Source organism: Heterocephalus glaber, unplaced genomic scaffold (assembly GCF_053883595.1).
Source record: "Heterocephalus glaber isolate CG9 unplaced genomic scaffold, H.glaber_assembly_v1.0 deba00000594, whole genome shotgun sequence".
In the NCBI taxonomy this organism is placed as follows: Eukaryota; Metazoa; Chordata; class Mammalia; order Rodentia; family Bathyergidae; genus Heterocephalus; species Heterocephalus glaber.
In genome coordinates, this window is record NW_028258151.1 from 15,940,116 (window position 1) to 15,965,895 (window position 25,780).

The 25,780-nt window shown below is 44.2% G+C and overlaps 1 protein-coding gene across 2 annotated transcripts in view; it reads left to right on the plus strand.

Annotated features, from left to right (window-relative positions):
* Pacs1 (phosphofurin acidic cluster sorting protein 1) overlaps nt 1–25,780 on the plus strand; it is a 190,224-nt gene that overhangs the window by 152,340 nt on the left and 12,104 nt on the right. The window contains exons 3-14 of one of the 2 annotated variants that reach the window (XM_004852334.4): nt 8,595–8,684; nt 9,353–9,478; nt 12,055–12,199; nt 12,540–12,631; nt 13,013–13,093; nt 15,696–15,755; nt 16,720–16,880; nt 17,239–17,332; nt 22,306–22,422; nt 22,736–22,816; nt 25,342–25,457; nt 25,579–25,714. In XM_004852334.4, coding sequence (XP_004852391.1) covers nt 8,595–8,684; nt 9,353–9,478; nt 12,055–12,199; nt 12,540–12,631; nt 13,013–13,093; nt 15,696–15,755; nt 16,720–16,880; nt 17,239–17,332; nt 22,306–22,422; nt 22,736–22,816; nt 25,342–25,457; nt 25,579–25,714 — 1,299 coding nt within the window. The remainder of the gene's footprint in view (nt 1–8,594; nt 8,685–9,352; nt 9,479–12,054; nt 12,200–12,539; nt 12,632–13,012; nt 13,094–15,695; nt 15,756–16,719; nt 16,881–17,238; nt 17,333–22,305; nt 22,423–22,735; nt 22,817–25,341; nt 25,458–25,578; nt 25,715–25,780) is intronic. The other variant, XM_004852335.4, reaches the window with a different exon arrangement.

The following is a 25,780-nucleotide window of genomic DNA, read 5'->3' on the forward strand; positions in this document are numbered from 1 at the left end:
CACCAACAGTGGAGAAAGGTTCCTTTATCCCCACAGTCCCTCCATTATTTGTTATTGGTTGACTTCTTGATAATAGCCATTCTTTCTGGAGTGAGATGGAATCTTAGAATTGTTTTTTTCTTTTGTTTTGTTTTGTTTTTTTGGTACTGGGCATCAATCTTGGGACCTTGCGCTTTCGAGCCAGGTGGCAGAACCACTGAGCTAAATCCCCAGCCCCTCTCAGAGTTGTTGTTTTTTTTGGTACTGGGGATCAAACTCGGGTCCTTGCATTTGCGCAGCAGGCAGCGAAACCACTGAGCTAAATCCCCGACCCAGAGTTGTTTTAATTTGCATTTATCAAATGATCAGTGATGTAGAACATTTTTTCATATATTTATTTCCTGTTTCTAATTCTTTCTTTTTTGGTACCGGGGATCGAACTCTGGTCCTTGCGCTTGCGAGGCAGGTGGTGGAACCACTGAGCTAAATCCCCAGCCCTGTTTCTAATTCTTCATCTGGGAAGTATCTATTCATTTCAGATGCCCATTTTTGCACTGGGTTTTTTAATTTGGGGGGGCTCTGATTTTTTTGAGTTCTTTATATATTCTAGATAATAATCCTTTATGTGAATAGCTAGTGAAAATTTTTTCCCACTGTGTGAGTTGTCTCTTCACTCTGCTGGTGGTTTCTCTTGCTGTGCAAAAGGGGTTTTTTTTCGTTTTTTTGGTTTTTTTTTGTTCCGGGGATCAAACTTGGGTCCTTGCGCTTGCGAGGCAGGCGACAGAACCACTGAGCTAAATCCCCGGGCCCTGTGCAAAAGTTTTTTAATAAGACGAGGTCCCAGTTGATTCTTTGTAGTATTTCCTGTGTGGTCTAGGTTTTGTTCATGAAGTTTTTGCCTACTCCTATGTCCTTAAGCGTGCTACCTATTCTCTCTTCCAGCAGATTTATTGTTTCTGTTTTAATATTTAAATCTTTGATCCATTTCGATTTTAGGTTAGTGTGTGGTGAAAGATATGGGTCTAAGGGGCTGAGGATTTAGCTCAGTGGTTCTGCTGCCTGCCTCGCAAGTGCAAGGACCTGAGTTCAATCCCCAGTACCAACAAATTTTAAAATGTTTAAAAAATAAAGAGGCTTTCTTCCAAGTGAAGGTATTTGGCTCTTTTGTCAAAGATAAGGTGGTTGAGTATGTCTGGAGTTGTTTCTACATCCTCTAGTCTGTTCCATTGATCCTCAGGTCTGTTCTTTTGCCAGTACCATGCTGCTTTTATCACCATAGCTTTGTGGTATAATTTAAAGTCAGAAATTGTGATACCCCTGCTTTACCTTTGTTGCCCAGAATTGCCTTTGCTATTCCAGGTCTCTTCTGGTTCTAAATGAATTTTAGGATTGTGTTTTCTAATCTGTGAGATATGCTGTTGGGATTTTGATTGGGGTTGCAATGAATCTGTATAACAATTTTAGAAATATGACCATTTTCACTATATTAGTTCTTCCTGTCCAAGAACAAGGGATATCTTTCCATTTTTTGATATCCTCTTCAATCTCTTTTTTTGTGAGCAGGTTTTTTATGTCATTTACACTATCTACTGCTTTTTCATTGGCTCCAGTAAATCTTAGATTATTCTTCTTTGTATCATCTAGCAGCTGTTAAATTATTTTTTGTGGTCCCTTGCTATTTTTAAGAAATCTTTCTTTTTGTGATTGCTAAATGCAATCCTGTCTTCTATATTCTCCTTTTTTTGCTTGTTTTGTTTTATAATCAATTGTCTGTATCTGTTTTGTGTTTTGTTTTGGTACCGGGGATTGAACTCGGGTCCTTGTACTTGCACAGCAGGCGGCAAAACCACTGAGCTAAATCCCCAGCCCTATATTCTCCTTTTTTTTTTTGGTACTGGGGATCGAACTCGGGACCTTGCACTTGCGAGGCAGGCGCCGGAACCACTTAGCTAAATCCCCGGCCCAAGCCCTATATTCTCTTGATATTCGGTCCTCACATTGGCTCATTCTTCTGCATATACTTTTTTTTTTTTGGTACTGGAGATCACACTCAGAACCTTGTGCTTGCAAGGGAGGCACTGGAACCACTGAGCTAAATCCCCGGCCCTGCTGCATATACATTTAATGGAGTTTTTAATCTCTTGGATATCTGTTTAAATCTGTTTCATGGATTCTGTTTCTTTCCTATGTTGGGTGTTTATGGTTTCCATCATTGTTGTAAGCTCTTCCATATTTTTATCTGTATCTGCTCTAGGGTCACTAACCATGTCTTTCATTATGGGCACCATCTCTGTAATTATCTGAGAAATTATTTCTGATTTGATTTTTTTTTTCTAGAGCTTCATTTATCTGCTTTGTTACTTCTGCTGTTACCATTTCAGAGAGTACAGGTGGGTGGCTTTGAATTGTTCCACCTCATTGCCCCTGGGTTTGCCTTTGGTGAGCTGGAAATCTGGGGTTGCATCTTGCTTGAATATCTCTCATTTATTATATGTACACACACACACACACACACACACACATGTGCCTCCTGCTGACTTGATCTCAGTTCCCTGCCAATTTGAACTCGGCTCCTTGACCTCCTACCAACTTGAACTTGGTTCCACCTCACCTTGACACTGGGAGCCAATAGATGGAGCCAGCCTGCAGCTACTCTGAATTCTGAACTCAGTTGCCCCTCTCCAAGATGGCAACCAGCCAATCACCATCTCCTGGGGGACATCTGAACCCGAATACTTCATCAGTCACTGCAGTCTGCTGCATCCACTGCTCCATTCCACTGGTGTGTTTCTCCATGGAGTCCTCTGGGATTGTCAGTAATCATCATGCATCTGCAGGTTTGAGCCACCCCTCCCACAAAGTGAATCAGCACTCAGGGAGAAAATGCCCCTTGCCACCTCTTTCTTCAGTGTTGAAATCTCTCTCTTCACTCTCCCAGTAGGCTTCAATTCTACTTCAGATCCTTGCTGGGTCCCAGGGACCCATTTCCCTCCTTCTCATCCTCATGTTGCTATATTCCAGTATCTGGACACCAAATCTCGGAGAGGCTGTTTCTCTGTTGTTTACTACTCCACAATCTTCCTAGAAATCCATTCTGGTACTTTTAAATCCACAGAAGTTCAGGCTTATCCTGGTCTCTGGTCATGGAGCTCAGACCTGAGTCTTTTAGCTTTTAACACTCTAGGTTGGGCCCAGAGATTTAGCTCAGTGGTTCTGCCGCCTGCCTCGCAAGCACAAGGACCCGAGTTCGATCCCTGGTACCAAACAAAATAAAACAAAACACGCTGGGTGTCTCTTATCAGCCTGACTACTGCTCCTTGATCCTAGATGTCTCCTGTAGTTGTCCCTCACCCAGTCACTGTGGGTTTTTAACACTGGGAGCCCTGAGACGAAGCCAACCTACAGCTGCTCTGTGTCCCAGGTTCAGTTGGCCCCTCCCTAAAATGGCATCTGACCAACCACTGTCTCCAAGGACACAGCAGTCACTTGGACTAGAGTCACTCACCAGCTGTTGCAGCACACAGCATCCACGGCTCCATTACACTGGTACGTTTATCCCTGGAGGGCTCTGGAGTCACTCACTTTCACTGTATTGCTGTAGATTCTATCTTCCTTTCTACTGGGGAGGGAGGAATTGCATATTACTCCTTCCTTTTTCTTCATTGAGGTCCATCTCTTCACTTTCTCGGTAGGCTCCAATTTTCCCTTCAGATCCTTCCTGGGTCCTGGGGATCCACCACCCTCCTTCTTTACTTTCCCAAGTGTCTGGATTCCAATTCTTGGAGAAGTCAATTTGTTACTGCTTACCACTCTGCCATCTTCCTGGAAGTCTCAATAAATTTTGAATACCCTTCCTTGTACCCTTAAATTGCAAAAAATCAAAAAATACAATGGTAAAAAAAATCTGTAACAAGTCCTTGATTCAAATTGATAAAATATTATGGATACATCTCCAATATTTTGTAGAAACCAGAACTATCATCTATGAGGTTGCAGTGATGAATGATGCAGACTACTGGGACAGGAAGTATTGCAAGGACCATCACAAACAATCATTACGCACAATGGATGGGTCAGAAATTTTTCAGATACCTTATCTTCAGTCTGTGCCCATGTTTACAGTGCTAATGATTAGCAGTGATCAGAAGGGAAATATATTTCCACACATAGCAGTAATATCTGCTGGGAGCAAAGCCCAGCGCATCCTTCATAAACAAAGCTCATAGCAACATTCTCCATAATGACCATAACTAGCAGAGGCAAACAGGTTGATCTTATCTGCATTCTCTCTTCTCTGTGTTCTATTTATAAGGAGAAAATCTGGAGAGACTCAACCAAATGACTAAGAACAGGTTCCCATTGAGCAGAAAAGTCTTAACTTTTTAAGTACTTCATATATTGTTATCTAATCTTAGCCTATTAAGGAATATATGGTCTCAAATACTATATTAAAAGCTCCTACCTTAAACAACCAAAAAACAGGCAAAAATGCATAAAACAGTAGTTTTCAAGATATTAAACATAACAGTGACCTAAGAGGTGGGAAACAAATAAGGTGGACCTTACTGTGACCCAGTTTTCAGACTGAGGTACAGCTGAGCAGGCAGTCCAAAAGACTTGGCTTTTAGATGACAGAATTTAGAGTTTGGAGAAACCAATATGTGCTGCAATTTGCAAAAACAGTACTGGAGGAGGGCCAGGGATTTAGCTCAGTGGTTCTGCCGCCTGCCTCATAAGCACAAGGTCCCAAGTTCAATCCCCGGTACCAAAAAAAAAAAAAAAAAAAAAAAAACAGTACTGGAGGAGAGTATCCTGAGTATTCATCAGTACCCATGTGTGAGGAAACCACCTAAAGCTGGGAAAGAATGATCTCAAAATAGTGGAGGCAACAGTACCCAGAGCTCACTCAGGGCTGGGAATAATGCCTGTTTTTCCAGTCAGATGGGAAAACTGCATGATACATGGGATACTAGATACAGTACACAAAAAGATTGTCCAGGGGATAATTGGTCCTAGACTAAGCTGGGTTCTAGTAATGCCTAAAGGGATCAAGCTGTTTCCAAGAAATCTAACTGTAACCCAGAACAAAGTCCAAATATATATATATATATTTTTTTTTTCCCCCCCTGGTACCGGGGATCGAACTCGGATCCTTGCACTTGCGAGGCAGGCGGCAGAACCACTGAGCTAAATCCCAGGCCCAAGTGTATATTTTTTTTCATTAACTTTATTGGTACATTTTAGGTCTACAGTACAGCTACATTCATCATTGGGATCTTGTACCTTTACATGATGTATCTTGGTTCTTATTTTTTCCCCATGTTCAAGTATATTTGTAAGAATACAAAAACAAACAAACAAAAATACAGCATCCAGGGCTGCAGCTGTAGCTCAGTGGCACTGTGCCTGCCTGGCAGGCACAAGGTCCTGAGTTAGCTCCCTGGTACTGCCCCCCGCCAAAAAAACAACATACAACAAAGAGAAGTTTATAGTTTAGAATCTAATAAAAACTGACCAGGCATACCCAAATAAGGAAAATGTGATCCCATAATGAGGATAATCAGTAAACCAACCTAGAATTGACACAGATGTTAGAATTGTAACATGTTGTTGTAACTATATTATATAGGTTCAAAACTTAAGTATTTACCTGAAAGACATTGGGGGGGACCCAAATTGCAGTTCCAGAGATGAAACCACTTTAGCTGCACTGCGTGCTTTACCTCAGAGAGAGACCCAGACCTTTATTTCAAAAGATCTTTTATTAGTTTTTAGTTACCTCACCATTTGGCGGGGGAATGGCTGATGTACTTTTCCATTAACCTTTACTGTTGGGTTGGTCACCATCGTTCTTATCAGAAGGCCACAGGCTATCCTGAATGGCCTTGATCTCCACAGGCTCTATGCACATACCCTGCCCAGGCATTTGTATGTACAGGGCCTTTTTAGATAGTAGGTGGTGACCAGAGAGTGGGAAGCAAGAATTGAGATTGGTTGCTTTTACATCCATTGGCAGTGCTATGGTCTGGATCTAGTTACGTGGATGACTGGTGAGGTAGGGGTGAGGATAAGATCAGAGGAATCAGGGAATGGGATGTAGTGGCTGGTATGTAAGAAAAAGCATATATTAGGCTGGGGATGTGGCTGTAGTAGAATGGTTGCACAGCATGTGTGAGGCCCTGGGTTTAATTTCTGGTACTGCAAAGAAGAAAGATGGGAGAGAGAAAAAAGGAAGAAGAGACAAGAGGGAGGGAAGGAAGGAGAAAGGGGCAAGCATATATTGAAATCATGAAGAATTATGACTAGAACAGTGCTGGAGACAGGAACAGGTGAGTCAAGAGCTAAAATGAAGACGTGAACGGGAATGGTTGCCACATACAGATGATGGCACCCATAGTGAATACAGGGTGATCTGAGCCAAAGATATCAATTCATAGTGAGGTTTTTAAGGAATTAGAAGGAAGATGTTCTAGAGCTGGTGATGAATAAGGAGCGTGGGTACCTATCCCACCTTCAAGCCCTATGGTACTTGAGTGAGTCCTGGGGAAAAAGCAGGTCCCATGAGAGGGCAAGGAGGACTGCCCACGAAGCAGCATCTCCAGGGGAGACCCTGTCTCAGGGGAGCAGAGCTTTTCAACTGTGGCATTGTTGACAGTTGGGACCAAGTGTAGGCTGTCCTGTGTGCTATAAGACCTTTAGCAACTCTTTGGCCCCTATTCTGTACATACCAGGAACACATACTCCTTAGCTGTGACAACTAAAAGCTTCTTCAGATTGCTCAGTGCCTCCTATGGAGCAAAATCACACCTGAAAAACAGTCTCTATAACCTACACTTTAGATTCTCTTGGTATTTCTGAGAGCCATTTCCCAGAGATTTCTTGATTCAAAAGACCCTAAACAAACTCCAGTGAAAACTTTGTTAAGATGCTTGTTTGAGCCGAGCATGGTGGTGCATACCTGTAATCCCACCACTTGGCAGACTGAGGCAGGAGGATCACCATGAGTTCGAGGCTGCCTTGGGCAACATAGAGAGCTCAAGGACAGCCTAAACTATACACCAAGACCCTGTCTCAAAAAAAAATTCTTGTTTGATTATGTACTGCAAACATGTAATAATAAATAAATATTCTTGTTTGTAATAGAAGTTATTCCAAATGACATTATCTAAGAGAGGAAGCAGAATCACTTTTATTATATTTAATCAGTATAATGTTATTCTAATTATAAAAGTATTGTAAAATGTTATATTTAGGAGATTTTTCTTCCTGAATTAAACGAAAATCAGCATTATATGTAAACAAAAGTTAGAAACAGAAAAGAAAGCTCAATGTAAAAAATAAAATTATGAAACTTATAATTTAGCAGAGTATCTACTGGAATACCACAGAAAAACTTCACAGTGTTGGAATAGACAAAAAATTTTTTCAGCTAGGACCCAGAAAGTGTTAATCATAAAAGAAAAGATACAAATAATGAAATGGCTTGATGGAAATTAAATATTTCATCAAAAGATACCATTAAGGAAATGAGTAGGCAAGAAAATATTTACAATACACATATGTGACAAAAAGCACATAAAGATAAAAATTTCTTACAACTCAAGAACAAGATAGCCAGGCATGATAGCACATGCCTGTACTCCTAGCACTCTGAAGGCTGAAGCAGGAGGATTGCTGCAAGTTCCATGCCAGCCTGAGCTATAAATAGTGAGTTCAAGGCCAGCATGAACTGCATAGCAAGACCCTGTCTCAAAAAAATAAAATGAATGAATGATTGAATGAATGAATGAATAAGACAAACAACCCAATATAGAGATTTAAGGATGCCCAGCACACTTATGAAAGGGCGCTAATTAACTATCAGGGGCAGGGGCTATATCTCTGATAGAGCCACTTACCTTGCATGCAGGATGCTCTGGGTTCAATCCCCAATACCACAAAAATTTGTTTACATATATATATGTAATATATATACATATATACATACATATTATATATATATAATTAGTTGTCAGGGAAACATTGCAGATCCAATGATATTCTGCACATACCTGTAAGATTCCATGAGTGAGTCAGAACTCACCACACTGAATGTGGATGTGGGTGTAGAATGACTGGAGCTTCTAGAGATGAAAATCAGCACCAACAATTTGGAAAATGGCCTGGCAGTTTCTCATAAAGTTAACTATTCATCTATCCTAAGACCTAACAATTCCACTCCTAGGTGTTTACTCAGGATATGGCAAAGCATATCCACATGGACTTGGACAAGGCCATGCAGCCGGAATCTATTAGAGGGGAAGAAAGGTAGCCCAAGGTGAACAGGGTGGTACACATCCTTAGGTGCTGACAATACCTGTGCTTCCCCAGGATAATTGGGAGAACTCTAATGTGAGAAATCATTTTCCTGTGAAAACCCTTCATAACCCTACAGCATAATGTGTGTAAAATCTTACCTGTGGCAGTAGCTTGATTCAAGTAAGTATAACCAAGACAAATATTTGGGCCCATAAGAATGTTTGTAGGGTTTAGAAGTTGTTTGCAAACACAGTCCATGGATCTTTTGGTCCAATTTTTCATGGCACAGCTTTGACAAATGTTTTTCTTCATTTTAGGGGTCAAAAAGAATTCTTCGTTCCAATGAGATCATCCTTCCAGCTAGTGGCCTGGTAGAAACAGAGCTCCAGTTAACTTTTTCCCTTCAGGTGAGAATCTTCTAAGTCTTAAGACTCTTAACATCCCACTCCCAGTCCCGTCCCCAAACAGTCCTCAAACCTGGACACTGTTTTCTTCAAAAGCAGCCAGACCCAACTATAGCCTAGATATTTGTCTCTAGTCTAAAAGGCCAGTACAGTGCCTTAGCCAGTCACAGTAGGGTGCTGGGACCAGGTAGACTGCTGAGACGCATGCCGTGGCTCAGTCTTCCTTTCTCTTACCTTAGATGCTACTGTAGCCACCTATTGTGCCCCCACCATACCATGCTCAGCCCTTGCCCACTCCTTAGTGATCTGCAGAACCTACCCCAGCAAGCCCCACCACCTCCAGTCTCCTCTTGCCCCATATGGTAACCTTCATCTTTCTTCTCTCCTCATACCTCCTAGCAAGTCTTTTGTTGTCATCCCAGTAGCCCACATCAAGATGCACAGAAAAAACACCTGACCAAATAGCAAAGAAAGAGACAGTTTGTGGACCCCAAAGCTGTCAGAGAAGCCTGAGCAGAATTAGCCCTCTGGTGCTTCTTTCTCACCCTCACCACCCCTGTTAACAAACAAAAGAAACTGAAACACAGAAGGGCTGTGTGTCCTCTAAGAGGACCCAAACCCCCAAGCCCCAAGTTGCTTAGTAATTGTTGGAATCTGCTTGTGCTCCTTAGTACCCTCATTTCCTTAAGCGAGATGCCAACAAGCTGCAGATCATGTTGCAAAGGAGAAAGCGATACAAGAACCGGACCATCTTGGGCTATAAGACCCTGGCTGTGGGACTTATCAACATGGCAGAGGTGAGCGAAACTCAGTCTCAAACTGCTGGCCTGTAAGTTGGAAAGCCAAGAAAGGCACTGGGCCTGCTGTTCCCACCCAGCCAATGATTTCCCCAGCCAGCTGGCAGGTGTTTAATTTTACTTTTTTTGGTGGGGCAGGGTGGGCGAATACTGGGAATTGAACCCAGGAGTGCTGTACCACTGAGCTACATCTCAGCCCTTTTTAAATTTTGAAACAGGGCCTCTCTAAGTTCCCCAGGCTGGCCTCAAACTTGTGATCCTTCTGCCTTAGCCTCCCATCCTGGGATTACAGGTGCTCAGTGACCACGTGAGGCCCAGGATCTAATCTCGGTATTCAGGTCAAATTTATTGTCACGTCTCTAGTCTTCTTTAGTCTGCAGCAGTGCCCAGGTTTTCCTTGTCTTTCAAGACCTTGATGTTTTTAAAGAGTACAGGCTATTTATTTTATTCAGCGTTCCTTAGTATGGGTTTATCTGCTGTTGTCTCAAGATTAGGTTCAGTTTGTATATTTTTGGCAGAATTACCACCAAAGTAGTACTGTTCTTCCCAGTGTAGCCTAGGTGCATGTGATGTCAATTTGTGTCTTTACTGGCAGTTGTAACTTCCATCATTTGGTTAAGATTAAGACAGTGTCTGCCAAGAGCCAGGGATTTAGCTCAGTGGTTTCGCCGCCTGCTGCGCAAGTGCATGGACCCAAGTTTGATCCCCAGTACCAAAAAAAAAAAAAAAGACAATGTCTGCCAGAATTTCCTACCATAAACTTAATAGGTATTTTGTACTTATTTATGAAAAATATTTTGTGTGGAGATATTTTGAGACTATATAACTATCTTTTTTACCAACTAGTTAGTCATAGCATCTATCATGCCTGATTTTATTACTTTGATGCTTGCCAAACCATGACTTTTTTTTCTTTTTCAATAGTACTGGAGATTGTACCCAGGGCTTAATATCCCCAGCTTCCTTTTCTTTTTTTTCTTTCTTTCTTTCTTTCTTTTTTAATTTTGGACCAGTATCATACTAAGTTGTCAAATTTGTGATCCTTCTGCCTCAGCCTCCCAAGTAGCTGAGGTTACAAGTGTGCACTACTACACACAGCCAAACCATGAATTTCTAATCTTACCACTCTTCCTATATTTATCAGTTGACTTTCTATTACAAGGTAGAGCATTCTTTTCTTCCCCCATTGATTCACTTGTTTGTATCAGTTATGGCCCTGTGGATTCCTCTTTTATTTCATGGGGCTTAATGTACTATCATTTTTTTTGTACTGTCATTTTTTATTTTGATACTCCAGTTGTCTCAGATTGGCCAGTGAGAACCACTGTAAGCTGTCTTCCATGTCCTTCATGATATGGCCCTTTATTTTGTACATCCTTTCTTACTTTCTAGTACCAAATATTCCAGACTCATCCTATACTTTCCATAACCCATCCCTGGAATGAACTGATTCTCTAAAGAGTCCATGTTTTGGTTTTGGTTTTGGCTTTTTGGTGGCTTTTTGTTTTTTGTTTCCAGTACTAGGAATGAAACTCAGGACTTGCACTTGGCAGGTGCAGTGCCACTGAGCTACATCCCCAGCCATTTTTGTTTTTACTAGAGAATAGTATTTAAAAACCAAGAATTGGATTCTAGGAGTACTTGTTTTCCCAATTCAGGGTTCATTGCTTGTCTGTCTCAGCAGAGAAATCTAGGAAAGATATGTATATAAATGCACTTTCTTTTATATACACAGATCATATCTATTTCCATATAAATATCTGTAGCTGGCCATGAGCACACACTGATAACTTCCATTCCAGCCCAACACCATAGGGCTTATTCTAGTGTTTCCCCTTTCCCTATTTCTCATTCTCTTCTTCAACAGTAACCAGGCTCCCATAGGCCTGGGAATTTAGCTCAGTGGTTGCGCCACCTGCCTCACAAGCGCAAGGACCCGAGTTCGATCCCTGGTACCGAAAAATAAAATAAAATAAAATAAAAAGTAAGCAGGCTCCCATTCTTCTCAGTGTGTTGCTTACTTGTGCAATTCTCCTTTGTACTAGGCACATCCTCTCAACCCTGACAAAGGTGAAGAAGAAAGGGGCCGCAAGTCAATTTTAAAAGTCATTTCTAGCCAGGCATGGTGCACAGCTAAAATCCCAGCTACTGAGGCCAAGACGGAAGTATTACATGTTTGAGCCCAGCCTGGGCATCTTAATGAGACCCTAGCTCAGAATGTAAACAAAAGGGCCGGGGATGTAGCTCAGTGGCTTCCTGGTTTCAATCCCCAGAAATACACACACACACACACACACACACACACACACACACACACACACAAAGAGTTTTATAGTTATATATCTGTGTGTACTTTGTTAAATATGAAAACCTTTGTGGCCCCCCAGTGAGGGACTAAAAGACCATTTCCCCATGTTCTAAAGCTCTTTTTCCTTATTGAACTGGTTTGGAACTCAGAAGGAAAATGTATTAGCAGAATGCCATTGCCATTGGCTTGCATGTTTCTTGGACTTATGGAAATGACAGCCCTACTGCTGGCTGAGGCAAGGTGTTTCCACTACATTCTTTGCTGACAGGTGATGCAGCACCCTAATGAGGGTGCTCTGGTGCTTGGCCTGCACAGCAATGTGAAGGATGTGTCTGTGCCTGTGGCAGAAATAAAGATCTACTCCCTGTCCAGCCAGCCCATTGACCATGAAGGAATCAAGTCTAAGCTGTCCGGTAAGATTTGTACAGTGGGGCCAGGGATTTAGCTCAGTGGCACTGCACCTGCCTTGCAAGCGGAAGGTCCCAAGTTCAATCCCGGGTACCAAAAAAAAGATGTGTACAGTGTTTGGAGACCCTGTAGAAGATGAGGGAGCCCGTGCCCTGATCTCTACCTTGGGAGAGCTGAACAAGACATACCTGAAATGTTCCCAGCAAGAGAATCTTGGAGGTCCCTGAAAATGAAGTATAGCTATGGCCCTCCCCTCCAGTCCAGTTGTATTGATTCCCATTCATCAAAGCCTCTTAGGCCAGATCTCCCCAGGGCAAGGCCATCTTACTAGGGTATCTATTTCAGATCGCTCTCCTGATATTGACAACTATTCTGAGGAAGAGGAGGAGAGCTTTTCATCAGAGCAAGAAGGCAGCGACGATCCATTGCACGGGCAGGTACTTCCCACAGCTCTCCTGTGGAGTATCTAAAAGCTCCTGAGATTTCTTTTCTTATCTTTTTTTTTTTTTTGGTACCGGGGATCGAACTCAGGACCTTGCCCTTTTGAGGCAGGTGCACCGCCACTGAGCTACATCCCTGGCCTGCTCCTGAGATTTCTAAGCCTCATTCTTTTTTGTTTGTTTTGGGTTTTTTGGGGGGGAGGGTTGGTTTTTTGAGACAAGGTCTCACTATGTGGTTCAGGCTGACCTTGAACTCATTGTGTAGCCCAGGCTGGCCTCAAACTTGCAGCGATCCTCCTGCCTCTGCCAAGTGCTGGGATTACAGAGGTGCACCACCACGCCTGGTTCCCAGCCTCATTCTATTCCCTTCCCACTTAGGACCTGTTCTATGAAGATGAGGATTTACGGAAAGTAAAGAAGACCCGGAGGAAACTCACCTCAACCTCAGCCATCACAAGGGTGAGCTGCACAGGTCTATGGTGTGACACAGCTGAGACTCTCAGTCTAGGGTAGGAGAGGAGTGGTCCATTTAGGCCTAGTGGGACTGGGGATGTACTCAATGCTAGAAAGTTTGCCTGCCATGCATGAGGCCCTGGGTTTGATCCCTAGCACTGCAAAAAATTAAAAAGAATCAGAATGATAGGCAGAGATGGTATTACAGCTCCTACGGCAGAGAGGGTATTATAGCTTTGGGTTATACACATTAGAAGAAAGACTGAGGACCCTTGTTCCAGAATTTGGAACAAATAAAATACTTTCTCCAGGAACAGAACACCTCAGACACCCTGACCCTCCCCGCTTTCCAGATGATTGCTTCAAATGAAGTGCCATCCATTATGGAAAGAAAGCCAGCTCTTGCTAGTATTGCTGTTTTTACTCATTTGTTGAACTTTCCCAGAAATAATAGGCTAATACTTGGGATTTGTATAAACTCTGGGTTTGATAAGATTTAATAGCATTAGATTTAGCTCCTGCCATAATGAATTCATAACCCTGGAACCGAGAGGCCTTTGGATTACTCTTCCTCAAGAGTCCCTATGGTTGGTGAAAAGAGCCCTAGACTAAGAAGCTAAAACCTGAACCCCTTGGTGTCTTCTTACTGACCCTGGAGCCCCTGTATGGAGGGCAGGAAGGGTCAGAAGTGCCAGGAACTTTTAGGAGAAACATTTCCAGTTTCCATTTCTCTTGAGCCAGCCTGGAGGCTGACACCTGAGAGCAAAGTTCCTGTCCTTTTTGGGCTGAAACATAGGCCAGCCCTTCCAAATATATATTCAAGCCCGGCATCCTACCATAGAACAGCATTGTTACCTCTGAGGTCAGCCTCAGATCATGGAGCTTCTGTGTAAACCTTCCAGACCATGACTTGGATTACCCTTCACATCAGTTACTAGAGAGTATGAGTTCTGCTCATTTGTGCCAGGTAGCTGAGCCTTCTGGATGGCACTTCTCCTGAGACCAACCTCTCCTTCCGTGGCACTCTGAGAAGGGAGAATGGCCTAGGCTTCTTCAACTGAGCTTTTCTCTTTCTCCTCTGTAGTCACAGCAGCCCCTGTTTTCTCCCCAAAGGGTGCTGCTGAGCTAAGTCACCCCTTCCTGTGGTTCCTCCATAGTGTCACCCAGTGTACAGACATCAGTGTCCCCATCAATATCCACTCCTCCAGAGGTAGTTCTGCAAGCTACTAGGCCCTTCCAGTTTGTTTCTTAACATATCATGATTGTCCTTTACTTTCTCCTTCTGTCTATATGCATTCTTCTCTCCGTATCAAGAGCTTGGTGTTCTAAACACTCATCTACTTGCTGTGCTGTCTTATGCTTCTCTTTCACTATAAATTGAAGTTTGTTTTTTTTTTGTTGCACGTGCCCTTCCCACCCTCTCTTGAAGGCCTGTCAGTCTTACTTGCAAGTCAGTTGTTTCTCTCCCGAGATGTGAATCTGGCATTCAAGCAGAACTACTTATGACCACAAGTTAAGTTTTAGTCCCAGAGCAGGAGACTGCTGGTTTGTGCCATCCAGGAACTCAAATGTCTAATGACACAGACTGGTCTCAGCAGGCAGCTACAACACAGTAAGGAAGGGTGCTGTAAAGTGAGCTTCACATAAGGGACAGTGATGACACTAAAGGGAAAGAGGCTACCTCCAACAGCATCTTGGATGAGATGCTGAGAGAATAAGTTTTAAAAGTAAGCCAGGGTTCGGGCATTGTGACACAGGCCTATAATCCCAGCACTCAGGAGGCTGAGACAGGAGGATGGCTGTGAGTTCAAGGCCAGCCTGGGCTACATAGTGAGATCAAGGTCATCCTGAAACACAAAGCGAGACTCTGTCTCAAAAAAAAAAAAACTTCACCAAGTGGATTTGGGAGAAATTTTTATTGAAGGCAGGCAGGACAGGCCCTCAGACTTATAGGTCTGACATCCAGGAGAGGGACAGCTGAGACAGACAAGTTGGGGTAATGTAATCAGATTTGCCTCTGGAAGGACCACAGGGGACTCTGGAGGAAACAAGACTGAACACTGGCCAGTGGGGGGAGGGACATTGCCATGGTTCCAGAAAGATGTGAGAAGAAAGAAGGCATAGCATCAAGACATAAGGGACAGTGATGATGCTAAGGGAGAAGAGACAAGAGGGCGGAAATTAACCAGCATGGGCTGGAGGCCAAGGAGGGGAAGCTCCAGGTTTGGAGGAGTGACAGATGGAGTATTGCTAACTGGGATCACAATGAGGCGAGAAGAATGCAAATGCAGTTCTGAAATGTTTGTGTATGTACACGGCAATCAACATTTGGCTCCCAGATCTGAAGAACAGGAACAAGGAGATGCACATCTGGAAGATATCAGGGTATGGGTAAGGACCTAGGGACAGGTGAGACCTCCTCCTCCCAGCTGCACCCAGTCTCTGGGAACTTGCACTGGAATTCACCATGCACAGGCCTGTCTTCCTAAAGAGGTTATCAGTGTGAGGCTAGGAACTGTATCCCCTACTTTGTGTCCTCTCATGGCAGTATCTACTGAATTGACCATAAGTTGGTATTTGAGAACTAGTGTGCAATTTGTCCCCACAGCAACCTAACATCAAACAGAAGTTTGTGGCCCTCCTGAAGCGGTTCAAAGTTTCTGATGAGGTATGACCCCTTAGTTCCAAGGTTAATGGTAAGTACAAGCTTCAAAGTTTCATGCCTTGTTCCTGTGCAGCCTCTGGAAGTCAGGATTCTGGGGTCATGTTCCCTGCCCCCCTGGCATGCCTAGCAGAGCCCCAAGGAGAGGGCAACTAAGGAAGAGCTCTACTTGAAGAAAGAGGAGGGACTCCACATGAAGTGCTTGAAGTTTCACAGTATTTAGAGTCAGGTAGCCAGTTACACCCAACTATTGGTTGATGCTCGAGCCTGTGCTATGGGATGTCAATGACAGATCTGGCTGTCATTGTTTAATTTTCCCTCACATCCCTTCAGAACCCTCAATAAACAGAGCTAGAGTAGATATCCTTAGTGGTCAGCCAATGCAATTGGCATTGGTGGAAAAGCCATCTCTTCCTGCACTTTGGAGGTCTCAGTACCAGTTTTCACAGGCTTCTCAAGGACTGAAAGAGGAATAGAGATGAAGAATGTTGGGAGAGAGGGTCCTTGCACTTTTGTGGGCTACAGAGGAAGGGAGAACACCACACAAGCCTGGCTTCTGAGTGCTCTTGTGCCTATTCTTGGGAGGAGCACATAGAACCCCAGCTTTTCCTCCCTGTACAGGGTCCTGGAGTAGATGTTAGGAGGAACTGAGAGGGGAAGGTGGCCTCCCAGGTCCCTGGTCTCAGGATTAGATCACAGAAACGATATCAGTCTGTCCATCAAATGCAATGCTGAGCCATGACCCATTAAAGGCAGCATTAGGGAGGCCAGTTGACATGTAGCACAGGAGAAAGGACTTCCTCAACTACCATCATTGTTAATAGGTAGAACCCCAAATTTAAAGATCATTTTTCTTTTTCTTTTTTTTTTTTGGTACCAGGGATTGAACTCAGGACGTTGGCTTGCGAGGCAGGCACGGTGCCACTGAGCTAAATCCCCAGCCCTTTAAAGATCATTTTTCTATCCATAGGTTGGTTTCGGCTTAGAGCATGTGTCCCGGGAACAGATTCGAGAGGTGGAAGAAGACCTGGATGAACTGTACGACAGTCTGGAGATGTACAACCCCAGTGACAGCGGCCCTGAAATGGAGGAGACAGAGAGCATCCTGAGCACCCCAAAGCCTAAGCTCAAGTGAGGCCCAGAGCTCCTCTGCAGGCTGCCCTCAGATACCTTTCCTCCCTAGGTTATTGTGTCCCTGTCCCCTCTTTCACTCCCCCCATTCTGGGGTACTATGGTCCTTCATGCTTTCTGAGCCTCCAGCTCCCTGGGCAGTGATCACTAATTTTGCTCCTAACTGACAAAATCCCGATAGGACCTGCCACAAGTCTGTCTGCCCAGGCCTGCTTCCCCACCCCACAGCATCCTTCCTCACCGGGTGCTAGAAGCCCAGGCTATTGATCTGCCTTGAGCAACAGCTGCTCTCAGCTCATGAGAGCAGCTGTTATGAGCCACAGCGGCCACTGACCCAAGCTGTACTTCTTCACTGCAGGCCCTTCTTTGAGGGGATGTCACAATCCAGCTCACAGACGGAGATTGGCAGCCTCAACAGCAAGGGCAGCCTTGGAAAGGACACCACCAGCCCTGTGAGCAGACCAGTGGCTATACTGGGTGGGGGCAGGGACCTGGCATGTTGACTTCATATTCTGGGCCCTCTGCTTCTCTGAGCATGGCTCTTTTTGGGATCTCAGAAGAGTAGCCTCAGTTTTCCTCCTCTTATCCTGGCTGAGAGTTTAGTGCTCCAAGGGCACTGCTTTGCTGGCTAGGTGTTCTTTTTTGTCTGTTCTCACCATGGCGCGGAGCTTCCTTCCCACCTCAGAACCTCTCACTTCATGTCATGAAGCTGAGTCTGGTTTTCATCCAGGGGAAGTGATTCTGTCTGCCAAATGACCCTGCTGGGAAAGAAACAGGTATAAAGGGCTAGAGGCCCCCACAAGGTCTGTCCAGAGAAAGTAAATCAGCTCTGCTAGGGAGAACTCAGAGAGAATGGGCCCTAGGAGATAGTAGAATTTAGTGGATAGTAGAATTCAGTTTCCCATTTGGTTTGTGAACAAGAAGAAAAAACTGTCTGCTGTGGCTCCCAGGAGCTCAGGATGATCCCAAGTCCACTAGGCGTGGAGAATCTGTTCTTCCCTTAATTCACAACTAAGGCCAGATAGATGTTATGCACTATTTCAGAAGAGAGTGTAGGGGTTGCTGTGGAGAGCTGTGTCTTCTTACATGAGAGAAACCAAATCCTTTAAGACCTCTACTTCTTGCTGCTTTGGTAACTGATGAGGAGTACGGTCATTTGTTCACCAGAGGAAATACACAGCTAACCCTGCTAGTAGGTTTTAACTGAGAGGAGATGATTGAGGCTGCAAGGCATTTCCATCTGCTCTACAGCAGTGGTCAGTGCCATGCTGGTGCCTGTCCTGTGCTTGCAAACCACCACCACCGTTTCCTGGGACATCTGTGGCTGCTGTTCTGCTTGCTGCCACCAGGTGGGGATGTCTGCTAGCTTATCCTTAGTTAAAGCACTGCTGGCTGGGTCTGGTCTGCAAAGGGCTTCAGGGGTATTAGCGAGGAAGTGTAGGAAGGAGAACCATAGACCACATGGAGAATCCCCACACACAAAGAGAACCCTCAGACCTACCACCTGCAGATTAACATTCCCTGCACCTTCTCAGCCTGGTTCATGGGCCTCTGGAGGTGCGGAGGCCTCAGTGTGCTACTGGGGCTTAGGATGTAGGTGGGAGCTGCCTTTCTTCACAGGGGCCTGCCAAATGGCCCTGTTGAATGTCACTGCCCCTGTGGACAGGCCACTGGCTTCGAGAGCCAGATTCACCTTAAGATTCATCTTTTTTTCTCTTTTTGGGGGGCGGGGTGGGGGGATTGCTAGTGAAACAGAGTCTTGCTATGTAGTTCAGGCTGGCCTTAAACTCACTATGTAGTCCAGGCTGGCCTTGAACTCACAGCAGTCCTCCTGCCTCAGCCTCCCAACTGCTGGGATTACAGGTGTGTGTCACCATGCCCAGCTAAGTTTAATTTTAGGGGATAATAACTCTTCTAGAAAGGCCAGCACCTAGCTAAGGGAAGACTGCTACACAGGGTTCTAGGAATGCTAAACAAGTATGCTACCATGAGGAAGTGTAAGTGGGATAGAAGTTTAGGCAATGCCCAACAAGCACTAAGCATAACAACTTAACATACTGTAAATGACTGAACTATTTCGTGCTAACAAAAATGGTTCTAGGCTGGTAGAATTTGGCGGTAGGTTCTGCTTTGGCCTCAGTTATATAGTTTACAACATTAAGAGAAAAAAAATCACCTTGCCTATTTTTTTTGGTATCGGGAATTGAACCCAGAGCCTTTGAACTGAGCTACATCCCCAGCCCTATTTTATTTTTTATTTTGAGACAGTCTTTTAAAATTGCTGAGTTGCTTAGGCTGGGCTCAAATTTGTGATCCTTTTGCCTCAGCCTCCTACTGGGATTATATTCAGAGTCACAGGTGCTTTATTTGTAAGGTGAAGGTGTCAGCATAGGAGCCCAGTTAGCACAAAAGTCAGTCAGTGATGGGCATGATTGCAGACACCTATAATCAATCTCACCACTCAAGAGGGTGAAGCAGGAGGATTGCAAGTGCAAGGCCAGCTTAGGCTACATGGCAAGTTCAAGGTCAGCCTGAGGTACATAGAGACCCTGTCTCCAAAAAAAAACTGTCAGTGGAGACTGGGCGTGGTGGCACATGCCTGTAATCCCAGCACTCAGGAAGCTGAGGCAGGATGATTGTGAGTTCAAGGCCAGCCTGGGCTACCTAGCAAGTTCAAGGTTGGTTTGGGTTATATAGCAAAAACAAACAAAACAAAAAGTTAGTAGAGGATCAGTCTGTACAATATGATGGCCTAAGGCACTTATTCAGCCAAAAACTACATCTGTGTAGGGTGGAACTTCTGAATTTGAATCTTGACTCCCTCTTTCCACTGACTGATCTTGGGCAGGTTCCTAAGCCTTTATTTCCTCATCTGCAAAGTACCTGTAAAAAGTACATGCCTTACAAGGCCATGTGGAGATGCAGTGAGGTCAGTGCTGGTCAGGCTGTAGCGGGGGCATATGCTGTGCTCATTGATTGTTCTGATGCCTGGGACCTGCAGTAAGTGTAAACTGGTGTTGCTTTAGTAATAATTCCTTGGAGCCATTTCAGCTTTGGACTGCTAAAATTGATAGACTCTAGATGTCTTTTACGTGAGTACTTCAAATTCTGTTTCTCTTAGCCAGACCTTAGAGACACTTTTTGCTTGTCTGCTGAGATTTCTATTTTGAAGGGCCCCATATGTCTCGACGTGGGTGTGGAACTGTGGAATCTTTTGGTAGAAAGGCACTTTGGGAACAGCAGAATAAGATTGTGCTCTTACATAGAGAACACTGGTGGATCAGGGAAAACATGCAATCATGTGTATTTAGGGGCTACTGCCTCACTTTGATGGCCTCTTGTCCCTATTGCTGAACATCATTACTTTTTTTCTTTCTTTTTTTCCCCCCAGTGCAGGGTTATCAAACCCTAGGCCTGTGCATACTAAGCAAGTGCTATACCACTAAGCTACATCTCCAGCTCCGTTTATGTATTGCCAGGCAAGCACACACCCTGAGCTACATCCCCGGCCCTATGTATTTTTCTTAATCTTCCTTTTCATTTTATCACTAGAATAAGAAGGAATTTCTACTGATACAAATTATTGTACTTGTTGAATTTTCTCAACACTTGAGCAGTAAGCATAACAACATAATTTGGTTCTCCTAACTGATAACAGTAGTCCCCAACATTGCTTCAGGAGGCTGCCTGCAATGTAGACTTTCAGCCAAGGTCACCTGCTGCTAGAAGTTGATATTTCCATAGCACTGTCAATAAAGATGTTAAAGACTAATATTTCTCTTTATTTTTTCTCTCCCTCTCCCTCTCCCTCTCCTCTCTTTTTCTTTCCCTCTTCCTCTTCTTTTTTTTTCCTCTCTCTCCCTGTTGCTCCCTCCCTCCTTTTCTCCCTCTCTCTCTCTCTCTCTCATACTCACACATACAAGTGAGTGTGCACACTGGGCACATGCTACAGACTACTGGCACTTCAGGAGGCACCTGAGTCCTGAGTGCCACACAGGCAGATATAGCAGGGGTGCGGGGGTCAGATCTCCAGAATCCTGGATGAGAAAACCCCTTCAAATTTATAGGAACAGAAGCTAGGAGAAGCTGTGAGTTTGTTATAATTTTTATTTGTCATTTACACCTTAATAAGGCTGGTGGATAAGGCCGAGGATATAGCTTGTGGCACCACACCTGCCTGGCAAGCACAAGGTCCTGAGTTCAATTCCCAGTACCAAAAAAAAATAAGGCTGGTAGAAGGGCAGGTCTTATCAAATGTTGCCACTTGGCTGTGGAAAAAATACTGTGGATATCACAGGGCTTGACAACAAGGCATATTCTTTATAACCACCCAGTGGGACTCCTTTATCACCCCAGTTCATGTGGGATCATCACTCCTGGGTTTGAGCAGGGATTTTCTGGGATTCTAGACTCAGTTATTAATGTTGATCAGTCATGTGGACAATGTGTGAATGAACCAGCAGTGCAATCCTGAGGCAACCTGTTCTACATGGCTGTGAGCTACCACACAAGTCCTGGGGCACCAAGTCTGGCCCAAGTGTGTTGGATTCATCTTGGAGATGGCTTTGGACAGTAGTTCTTCCCTGGGGATGGTTTTTATCTCCCAGGGAACATTTGCCAATAATTGGAGGCTTTTGGGGTTGTCATCAATAAAAAGGATGGCTACTGGCATCTAATGAGTAGAGGCTACTAAACATCCCACAGTGCACAGGACAGCTGCCCCTGCAGAGAATGAATGACCCAGCCCCACTGTAATTGGGCCAAGGTAGAGAATCCAGGTTTAGAGCTGGATACAGGACTCCTGTATTCTCCACTGAGCTGCCTTTGTGGTCCTTATTCATTACATTACCCCTGACCACCTCCCCCAGAACTTACTAACCTGATGCTCCCAGTTTTACATAATTTACTCAGAGAAAAAACTTTAAGTAATTTAGAGAAATTGGGATAGCCTTTATATTTTCTGCCTCCCCTTCTTTCCATGAAATAAGATATTCACTGAGGCCAATTCCTTTCTGACATCCAAGACCCACAGCCCACACACCTCATGACTGACTTTGGTATCTCCACACCTAGAAAGAGGTATTAGCAAATGTGAAATATGTGGTTATGTATCTGTAAAATAAACTTTTTTATAGTACTTGGGATTGAACCCAAGGCCTTTAACATGTTAGGCAAGACTCTACCACTGAGTTACACCCCTAGCCCAAAATAAACTTTTAATATTTATAAGAAATGCTAATAAATTTGGGGGACAATTGGAGATTTTTGTGTGTGTGTGTGTGCTGGGGATTGAACTCAGGGCCTCACACTTGCCAGGCAGGCACTGCACTGCTGAGCTACATCCCCAGCCCAACAATTGGAGAATTAATACACACCTAAGTGGCTTCACACTGGGCATGTTTTTGCTTAGTATATTATATTATAGGGTTTTCTGGATGCTCCTACCAGGCAAAAAGCATTTGGTTACCATGGATGTCTTCAGTCTCAAAATCAAAGACCTGAATTTGGACAACCAAAGGAGGCACCCATATGTCCGTTTCAGGCAAGAATGTTCACTGAATCTGGGGTCAAAGACTTATATGTGTCCCACAGTAAAGCCATCTAACTTTACGCCTTTCTTCCTTACTGACATCTAGTGGGAGTCAAAATTTCTGGGTTCCACATCTCTCTGTGACACTGACTTAATGATTTTTTTAAGTGACTCCTCTGTTCTCACAAAAATATACCCCTTAGTAAGATGAAAACTAAAGATTTTATGAAATTAAGTAAAAGTATTTTAAGATTCTTAGGGACCTAGTAAAAGAAGTTAGAGTGATGACTATTTGCATCGGAGATAACTATTATAATTTTTGCAGATGGAATTGGCTGCACTAGAAAAAGTCAAATCTACTTGGATTAAAAACCAAGATGACAGTTTGACTGAAACAGAAACTCTGGTATGTATGGTTCAGTTTTCCATTGCATCCACTTCAGATAAACTCTCAATGGCAGAAGCACCCTCAGGCCTATGTTGGAAAATTGACCTAAATCTGTGGGCTTATACATATCCTGTGTTCTCCTTCTCCTGAATTCTTATCCATGGAATAGAACCTACCCTATAGACCAGGTTATTCCCCAAATCAACAACCGAGAAATGTTCCCATTTTACTTTTATTAGAGCTGATTGAATGCTAGCTTAGATAATTTCCCACTGGCATCATTTACTTCTGAAAGCTGGTGACCAGTGTTTTCCCTGAGAAGCCATCTCCTCCCACTGGGATGTTGCTCTGTCAGTGGCCAGGCAGCCCACAACACTGAACCTTTGTGTGGTACTGGTCATCTCCTTCCTGCCAAACCCCTGGTGAAGTGGAGTTAAATTTGGCTGGGATGCCCAATTGAATGGAACAGAGAATCACACACATGTATACTGTGTACCTGCTAATGGAGAACACAGAGGATGCAAAGGTGGCTGAGCAGTGATCACTGCCCCCTTGGCTCCCTCTCCAGAGGCAGCCATCTGTGCACATCTGGTGCCCAGGGAAGTACAAGGGGGTACAGACACAGAGAGGTTGCCTGAGCTGACCTTTTAGGATACCGTGCAGGTCATCCTGTGGGACAGGAGGCTGGGCACTGGATGGGAAGGAGCAGGGTACTTTATAGAATGCCATCTGGACATGTGTTGTGTATGAGCCTCATGGCAAGACCTTCTGGTGGTTGAATGGAATCCAAGAAAAAGTTATTTCAGGGCCGGGGATTAAGCTCAGTGGTTTCACCCCCTGCTATCCAGGCACAAGGGCCCGAGTTCGATCCCCAGTACCAAAAAAAAAAAAAAAAGTTATTTCAGGCTTATGTTTCCTATAGTAAATAATACCATGTTGCACATCCTGTGTATGTTAAAAACAGGCTTGATTCAAGATTAATTTAAAATGTACTGTACCAACCTATACTTTATAGCTCATCAGTAGTCTGAATAACCCAGTTCCCACTCTTGCTTCGTTGCAGTCTATACTACATGTGTCACTTACCAGTAAGTCCCCAACTTACAAACATTCGAGTTGCAAACTTTCACAGCTATACTCTGTAAGACTCACTTTGTCAGCTTACAAAAGAGTCTGGCTTACAAATGAATCTGACTTAAAAACAATTCTCCCAGAATGGAACTTATTCATAAGTTGAGGATTTACTGTACAGTGATCTTTTCAAATAAAATTCCAATTATGTCACTTCCTGATTAAAACTCCCCAATGACTGACCAAATTTTAGTTTTGAGGAAAGAAAGCCAGGCACCAAAAAGTATATGACATAGGATCCCATTTATGAAATTCACAAATTGGTAAGACTAATCTATAATGGCAGAGGTCAAGATACTTGTTACCTATAGCAGCAGGAAAAGGAATGTGGGACCCTTCAGGTGTGCTAGAATGTTCATCTTGGTCTTGTTTGTGATCACTGACACTGTACTTACATAAAAATTCAAGTTCGGAAAGGTATTGTTCAGTGGTTACCTAGCATGTACAAGCCTCTGGGTTCCATCCCCAGCACAAGGTAGAGGGATCAGCAAGTTAGAGGCTAGCCTGAGTATATAGTGAGACCCTGTCTCAAAAATCAAGTTAATATTTTAGATTTGAGCACTTTACTTCATGGAAGTTATTCTAGTAAATATTTTTAAAATATAAAAGATGGGCAGGTGCAGGAAGATGAGCAGATACATGGCACATGTTGGGAGCAGAGTCTTTCAAGGGAAAGTCTTAAGGAAATGTTGGTCCCAGGGAACCTATGGGTGATTAACTTAGAAAGACGGACTAGAACCAGGTTAGGAAAGGCCTCAAAGCCCCACTGAAGCAATGTGGAGCTCTCTGTGCTATTTGAATAGTTTCCTGATATGATGACCTTGTGCTTTAGGAAGACAGACTAGAATGAACAGGCAGAACAATGTGAGGAGGGGGAGGTGAGGCTCATGAAGATTGTTGAAAGTGATCTAGGAAAGGCAAAGGCCTGAACTCAGAGGATGATGGAGAAGGGATGCACAAACAAGAGTGGATGGAAAGGTGGATGATAGGAGTTGGCATCTGAATAGAAAGGAAGTGGTAATTCCAAAGCAAAGGCAGGATGGGTCTGGCCAAGGTGAGAAATGCAGCTATAAACCTCACAAGGTCCTTAGGCCACAGGCCCTGCCATGCCCTGCTCCATCCTGATGAGATACTGCTTCCCCATCAAAGAGCTAGGGAGATGTGCATAGGATCCCCCCACTACCTAACAGAAAGCCCATCACCAGTCACCCCTTTGTATGCCAACAGATCATTTGTAAATGGGGGCGGTGGGGGCTGAATAGGAGCATTAGGTGCCCAGCACAGTGGGAGCACTTCCGGAAAGAGAGCAGACAGCCTTCCACGTGGTGGTGATGGGCCCTGGCAGGGCTCTGTGAAGGCTCCCAGTGGTCACTGAGTGGGAAGTAACCTCTGCTTCCCTTTCTCCATGGCAGGAAATCACTGACCAGGATACGTTTGGAGATTTGAGTACAAGTCTGGTTGTGCCTGAAAAAGTCAAAACTCCCATGAAGACCAGCAAAACAGATCTGCAGGGCTCTGCCTCCCCCAGGTACACCAGATTGGTGGGAAGAGATAGTACAGACCTTCAACCCTACTTAGGACCTGCTCCAGGTTCACATGGCCTTGGGGTTGGAGGACCTGTTTAACCCCTTCTCTCCCTGCCTGTTCAGCAAAGTGGAAGGGACTCACACACCCCGGCAGAAGAGGAGCACACCCCTGAAGGAGCGGCAGCTCTCCAAGCCCCTGAGTGAGAGGACCAACAGCTCCGACAGTGAGCGCTCACCTGACCTGGGCCACAGTACACAGGTATGTGCAGGTCCCCTGGCAAGACCAGGGCCCTCTGAGATCGCCTGGACTTAAATCTCTCTTGTC